The 7,742-nt window shown below is 39.7% G+C and overlaps 1 protein-coding gene across 3 annotated transcripts; it reads left to right on the plus strand.

The window, feature by feature from the left end:
- Positions 1–378: 378 nt before the first annotated feature.
- On the plus strand, positions 379–6,985 carry LOC5508461 (gastrula zinc finger protein XlCGF57.1). Of its 3 annotated transcripts, none has more exons than XM_001628971.3 (2): positions 379–430; positions 4,581–6,985. In XM_001628971.3, exons 1-2 carry the CDS (start codon positions 392–394, stop codon positions 6,063–6,065), a joined length of 1,524 nt encoding a protein of 507 aa, XP_001629021.3. In that variant the 5' UTR covers positions 379–391; the 3' UTR covers positions 6,066–6,985. The 3 variants fall into 3 exon arrangements, with proteins under 3 accessions (XP_001629021.3, XP_048576316.1, XP_048576315.1); XM_048720359.1 differs by lacking the exon at positions 379–430 and adding an exon at positions 3,995–4,109; XM_048720358.1 differs by lacking the exon at positions 379–430 and adding an exon at positions 4,173–4,423.
- Positions 6,986–7,742: the final 757 nt, after the last annotated feature.

The raw sequence follows: 7,742 nt of genomic DNA on the forward strand, positions 1-7,742 counted from the left end.
TCCACAAAGGGGGCTGCAGATGCACCCTGCACATCTTTTGTTTAGTGTACATGCCTGGATTATATTAATACTCACATAATAGGTATGAGCAGGGGCTTATGAGCCCCTGGTATGAGAAGTTGGAGTGATAATAGGCCCGTGTTGTTGTGTGAGGATGTAAACGCAAGCTTAATAAAATGAAGATTTACACATGGTACTTTTGTTGTATCCTTTTTAGGTGGGCGGGGGGCGCTTATTCCAAAATTCGAGGTCGTGGGTGGAGGGCGCTTATTTAAAGGAAGCCTCATGTTTTATTTATCCTTTTTTCTTTGAATGTTGGGCTCCCTGCGTCGGCCCTACACTCTTTGGTCAGCGGAGACCCGTATTCAAATCGTGATTTATTTTTTCAAAGATGGCGGAGGCGTGTTTGGTAGGAGAGGCTCTTGTAAAGGTCTGTATTTGTGAAAAAGTCTTCTTTTCGAATCTATTGCGATGAGTAAAATGGTACACTTTTAGTTCTGGCTATAGGTCCGCAATACTAGAAGGAAAGTTTATCATATGAATATTGCGATTTTTGCTAAAAGCATGAAATCTCTTAGTTTAGCTTTTAACTCAAGCTTATCACGTGGTCCCTTACTGTATCATGGCAGGGTAGTGTAAGGAGATGGAATGGCAACTGCATGAATTAAACGATTTTACACATTCTATGTTCGTTTCGCTTCTTTAATTTGAGTTTTCGAAATTGATTTTGACCAGGCCCTACTGAGCATCAAAATCTGTTTATTGCTCGTTGAATTTCGATATTTTACACACAACTAACAAAATAGGTAGATGGCAATATACCTTAAGCTTCTGATGTTGCACGTTTTACTCGGCAAACCAACTTTTGCCCAGAAAAGGATAGACTGGTTCTTGCTGTTGATCCACCATCTTTTTTCTCCGTGACACTGATGTGTGACTTTCATTCAACCAATCATAAACGCTAATGCAACTGCTTGCGTATGCCTGACGTCACTTTGCTGCGAGACAAGTTTGGTTGTTGAAGAAATACGGGAAGCATCCCAGAGTTTTGTTGCAAAAAGTATAACGATCTACTTTCTGCAAGCAAAAATTTTCAACTTGCAACAAAAATTGCTGCGACAAAAGTTGTTTCGCCCATAGTAAAACATGCAATTTTACTTACAAACTATTTTTGCAGCAAGGCTGCCACAAAAGTTATACAATTTTGCTGCTCATATTACTGTACCTTTACCCAAATTTGCATCGTTGACCCTTTTCTTTTCAAGCACAATAAGTTTTTGTGTATGGTAATTTAAGTTGAATGCTTATTCAATGGCAGCTTCATTTTAAGGATACAGTACTGACGGAAAGTAATGCAAAAGAAATTGGCCGAAGTTCACCGAATTAAGTCCTTTTGCTTTCAATCCGAAATTTCGGATGATTTGCGCTTCAAGGCAAGTAAATTTAACGTAAATTTAACTTAACTTAAATTTAACGTAAATTTAACACAGGCCGAAAAGTCTAAAAACTTTTAAGCGTGAGAAATTTACTTCTTCGTATCGTTAATGTTAGCTTTATTATCGAAGCTCCACACACACGCGATCATCAAACAACACATGCGACGTAAGAAAGATGTTAAGCATGGAAAATAGATTACATTCGTATAAAAATTGTTCAGAGTTTTATGTTTACATGTTTAATGTGACCGTGGAAAGCCTGTCGCTGTTGCGTAGCCCAGACAATGGAAATGTCACGCATCTCAAGATCTTTACATTCATCTCGCTGTTCTAAAACTTTATTATAACAATCATGTAATGTTAATTTAAAGTATTTTGGTTTCCCCTAGTCTAAAAGCTATCATACAGCTCGATCATATTTGCAAAACGCGACTTGATATTTTTGGAACTCCCGGGAAGACCCAGGGAACAATTGTTATGACCATGTTGCATCACGCTGTCGCGACATTCGAATCACACTCTTTCTTTTAGAAACACATAACATTTCTGTAAACAAATACAGTTTTTTACAAGGATCTTTATTTGATTTGAAATAATTTTTGTTTTGCTTGAAACGCATTTCTTGCTAGTGTCTTGAAGCTTTTTTACGAATCAACTGATCTCCATGTTTATTCTACGGACGTGACGGATTCGCGTGGCTTTCGGGTCATCATTCATTCATTGGCAGTCCGTCGAGGCGACGATGACTGTTCTATTGTGTTGGTCCTTTGATCTTAACTCTCCATGCTGGACGATCCCGAGCAGTGGTTTGCCAAGAGTTTGAGCTTATATCCCTCCACTTCAGGTTCCTCTTTACCACATCTTTGAACCTGAGTCTAGGCCGACCCTGATTCCTGGTCCCTGTCGTGAGCTGAGAGTAGAGCAGCTGCCTAGGCAATCTGTCAGTGTCCATGCGGTGAACATGCCCAGTCCATCTGAGATTTTTCTCAATGAGTGTGTCAGCCATTGACCGTAATCCGGTCCTCTTGTATATCTCTTTGTTTGTGACTTTATCCATCCAAGTAATTTTCATTATTTCTCTCAGATGTCGCATCATATATGCATGTAAATTTTTCACCTGGCTGCGATATACAGTCCATGTTTCTGCACCGTATACTAGGGCAGATAAGACAACTGCTCGATAGACCTTGCCTTTAACCTTGAGCGATACGTGATGGTTGTCCCACAGCCGCTCTCTCAGCTTAGCATATGCTGCGCTGGCCTTCCCCTTTCTGAAGGTGATCTCATTATCTATTCGTGCATTGTCAGAGATGGTACTTCCCAAGTACACAAAGTCTTTGGTCTGGACCAGGGTCTCATTTCTTACATGGATTTCGCCAGGGAATTGAGTCAATGTCTGACGCTTCACTGGTTGAAATAAGCACTCTGTCTTTTTGATGTTGATTTTCAGGCTGAATTGTTCTGCAGCTGAGGAGAATCTGTCTACTAATCTCTGCATACTTTCCACATCATGTGCCACCAATGCGCTGTCGTCCGCATACAGCATTTCTCGTACTATGACCTGGCATGTTTTCCTTTTCGCTTTGAAGTGAGCAACATTGAATAGGTCGGCGTTATGCCTTGTTTGGATTGACACCCCATCAACACAGTCCTTGAAGGCTATCTCCAACATGGCCGACAGGTATAGAGAAAAGAGCGTTGGCGCCAGGACGCACCCTTGCTTTACTCCATTGGAGACATCGAATTGCTTCGAGTCGTTTCCGCCTTGGGATACAGAAGCTTTCATACCGCTATGGAGGGATCGTATAACATTGACAAACTTGGGTGGACAGCCAAATTTGACCAGGACCTGCCAGAGTGCCTCTCTCGATACAGTGTCAAAGGCTTTTGAGAAGTCAATGAACACTGCATATAGCGGCATGTTTTGCTCTATACACTTCTCCTGGGTCTGTCGCAGACAGAAAATCATGTCCATTGTGCCCCTGCCACTCCTGAAACCACACTGGGACTCGGGCAGTATGACTGGTGCTATGTGTCTGTTAATCCTGTTCAGCAGAACACGAGAGAGGATCTTACCAGCGATGGAAAGCAAGGATATACCTCTGTAATTTCCACAGTCTCTCCGACTACCTTTCTTGAAAATAGGGATAATACTGGCATCTCTCCAGTCATGAGGTGTGTTCTCCGCTGACCAGACTTTGAGGACAAGTTTATGCAGCTTGGACACAATCTCTGTACCACCATGCTTCCAGATTTCCGCAGGTATACCACATTTACCAGGTGATTTCCCCTCTTGTGTAGCATCGATTGCATCCACAACCTCCTTTATGTCTGGCGGCTCAGAAAGGCACACTACCTCTGGTCTTGTTTGGAGACTGTTGAGTGCTCCCTCATCCACAAGCCCTGATACATTCAGGAGTTGGTCAAAATGATCGGCAAATCTGTTTAGGATCTCCGATTTCTCCTGAAGTATTGTGCATCCGTCAGTAGCAGTGAGTTGGGTTGACCCACGCTTTGCAGGACCGTACATCTCTCGTAGTCCGTTGTAGGCTTTCGGGTCAGTGATTCTAAAATCGAACTCGAACTGAGAATTGGAAAAAGAAGTTTCATCGACTGTTCGGTCCTGTTAGTTTCTTCATAAAGAAATATTCCCGCAAATATACAAGAACAACGGTATTCGCAAGTGACTACGTGTTTTGATTTCCCTTTGTTCAATATACGGTATCCCTCGGTGCTGATAATGATAAAACCCTGTGTCGCTCTGCCAACAAACATTTAGTATCTGTACATTCTCTGGATTTTCTGCTGTACATATTAGCCCGTCCGAAATTTTGGGAAGGTGAAATACGGAGAAATTCGGCTAGAATGCGTTTGCCTTAGAATCATCGCTCAGGCGAAAATCGCCAAAGATCGTGAGCGTGTAAAATAAAAGAATTTCGGCCGTGCCGAAATTTGCCGAAGTTTTGGTGTTTTCGGATGTGCTTGAGGTAATTCAGCGAACTTCGGCCAATTTCTTTTGAGCATTACTTTCTGTCAGTACTGTACCTTTAGAGATGGTGGGTTAGACATGGAAATTATATGACTGACAAATTTTTCTTGTTATGGTTTGTTAGAAGTTTAACTGGAAAATTTTATTCCTCACAGGGCCAATGGATAGGCAATGAGGCAAGCAATCTTTTTGTGAAAGTTAAACAAGAGAAGAGTGTAGAGCAAGAGCAAAGCTCTTGTGATGTTATACCAGAATCAGGTTTTGACCACCAAGGTGAAGATGAAGGGGTAGTTCAGGCTGTGAAAGACCAAGAGCTTCTTGATCTAAGCAAAGTTGCTGGGGAGGTTTCAAATGGGATGGGCATATTTATATGCGAATTGTGTAATAAGAGTTTTGGTTCTGCTATTGGTCTGAAGCAACACATGACATTTCATGTTGAAAAAAAGTCTCATAAATGCAATCAATGTGACATGGAATTCTACACAAGAGGAGACCTTACCAGGCACTTACGAATCCATAGTGGTGAAAAGCCATTTATTAAATGTGATATGTGTGAAAGGTGGTTTACTCAAAGCACTTCATTGAAGACACATCTTTGTACCCATGATAAGAAACCAGATAATTTTAAATGTGAATTGTGTGAGAAGAGTTTTGGTTATTCTGCTGGCCTGAGACAACACATGAAATATCATACAGAAATAAAGCCACACAAATGCAATCAATGTGACATGGAATTCTACAAAAAAGGAGACCTTACCAAGCACTTACGAACCCATAGTGGTGAGAAGCTATTTAAATGTGATATCTGTGAAAAGAGAGTTACTCGAATGACTACATTGAAGGCACATCTTTCAACTCATTATTTTAAGAAACCAGCTGATTTTAAATGTGAATTGTGTAAGAGGAGTTTTGGTTCTGCTTCTGGCCTGCGGCAACACATGAAATATCATGCAGAAAAGAAGCCACATAAATGCAAACAATGTTTCAAGGAATTTTACACAAGAGGAGACCTTACCAAGCACTTACGAATCCATAGTGGTGAAAAGCCATACAATTGTGATCGCTGTGGGAGAAGATTTACTCAAATTTCCTCACTTAAGGCGCATCTTGCGACCCACAAGGATCCAGAGGATGGAACTCAAAGTAAATGTGATCATTGCGGCAAGAGTTTTGCTGACCCTGCTTACCTCAGACAGCACTTAAAATATCATTTTGGACAAAAAACACATAGGTGCAGTAAATGTGGCTTTTCTTTTTTTACCAAAGGTGACCTTAGGAAACACACAAGAATTCACAATGGTGAGAGACCCTACAAATGTGATTTTTGTGGGAAGCAGTTTACTCAGAATAGTTCTATGAATGAGCACCTTTATCTCCACTCTGCTCAGAAACTGTTTGAGTGCAGTCAATGTGGAAATTCATTTTCCCAAATTTCAAGTCTATACACCCACCTTAAATCTCACTCAGGAAAGAGACTGGCAAAATGTAGCAATTGTTCCAAGATCTTCGTAAACCTAAAGGACTTGAAGCAGCATGTTAAGGCAATCATTCAAAAAACACTACGTGAACACAGTAAATGCATTGCAGCAGGCAATCTGAAAATGGGGCCAGTAGGTAGATGTGGTGATCAGCTTGTTTAGCAAACCTGATGTGGTCCACACTGTCTAGATGTGTAGTATCAAACTTATTACTGATACAAATGGTCCCATGTCTGCTTGAAGACTATGAATTCAACTTGCTGGATATAATGCTTTGTCATTTTAGAAAATGTTGTAGATGTATATTATAAGCTCTAAAAATTTTATAATTGTGCTTTCACATGAATTGTCAAGTAAAATGTTATCAATCCTTTTTAACTTGTGAATGCTTGCAAAGTATTTGGTCATCAGCTGATCAGATTGATTCATGTGTAAACTTTTTGTGGTCTTTCAGTGCTCTCACAACAAATCAGTCCTTGGATCATCTATTAATTTTAGGTCAGAACATTTAGGGTTAAAGTTAGGAGTATAATGCTGGAGCTGTTATCAACATTCGACTAATATGATCAACTAGGTTTGCAAATCACATTTTTTACTGACATCAACCTTCTACAGTTCAATGCAATTCAAGTTGTGAGTTAAGCAGCCACAGTAAATGTATGAGACATCTAAAATACACTCAAGTGTGTTAAGCCTTGGAACATAAGCTAAAACAGTTGAAATTTCGAAAGTCACCTTAAAGTGAGTTAACATTGCCTTAAATGCACCATTTTGGTCAAAACATCAAAACTCAGAAGAAAATGCCTTGAAAGTCCCTTTTGGGCCCCCTTAAAAATCCTGGCTACGCTGCTGGTTTGCAAACAAAAAATTAAAATGATTGCAGAGGTATTCTTACTCTTTTTTAGCACTTAAGTGTCAGTTTTGCAGTTTTTGTATTATTTGAATTTTTGAAAAGGCAAGTATGAGAAACGCAAGGGAAAAGGCTTGTGTTAGCAGGGTCTCAGGTTTGCAAGGTAAAGAAGAGCTACTGAACTTGGTGTGTCATCACATAGAAAAAAAAAAGAAATGTTTATGCACTCTCAGCATCTTTGTGTTCATATTTGATACATTGTTAAGTCTGTACATACTTCATGCACACAAGTAAATTACTAGGAAAATACATTTGCATTCATGAATTTTCTTATAGAGCCTTGGAATTTAAGGGGGTATTAAAGGTTTTCTATGAAAACTTGGGCATTTGTCCTAGCAAGGTATGTTATGTCAGAAATCTTTCCCTGGACAGGCCCAGGCTTGCACTCTTGGCTGCACTCCTACTGTGTATACCTGACTTTGGGCTTATAGGTATCCACCGACACCTTTCTCCCTAGTAACTGTCCAGAGCTGCTTAGCCAATACCCCCTACCCCTAAAACCAAGTTTTGTGAACAAAAATGGTAATAAGTGTTTAAAAGTTTATTTACATTATATTCTGATTTCAGAGTGAGAGACTGGAAATAGTCAATTGTTGTGTCACCCTAAATACTGTACATAGGGTCACCTATCTGCAGTTAGGGTAACTGCACTTTCAAGGTGACCAACTTTGAATTAAAAAAGAGGTTTTTCCACTAGGAGTTGCGTGACACTGTATTTACACTTCACACTTGACTATTATAATATTTTATATCTGTGGTTACATCGTTGTATGCGATGCTATTGCAATATTTACAGATTTACAAGATATTCACATTAATAAAAATAATAATACTTAATTTTTATATCGACATTTCCTAAAGCTCGATTTAGGAAATAACTTTTTGTTTATCCTTTTTTTTAACAAACGAAAAAATTGAGAATAACAATC

The sequence above is a fragment of the Nematostella vectensis genome, chromosome 12 (genome assembly GCF_932526225.1).
Source record: "Nematostella vectensis chromosome 12, jaNemVect1.1, whole genome shotgun sequence".
Lineage (NCBI taxonomy): Eukaryota > Metazoa > Cnidaria > Anthozoa > Actiniaria > Edwardsiidae > Nematostella > Nematostella vectensis.

Coding starts and splice junctions, on each gene's coding strand:
- LOC5508461 (XM_001628971.3), top strand. CDS start 392: ATGGCGGAGGCGTGTTTGGTAGGAGAGGCTCTTGTAAAG. Junction 431..4,580: donor TAGGAGAGGCTCTTGTAAAG/GTCTGTATTTGT, acceptor TATTCCTCACAG/GGCCAATGGATAGGCAATGA.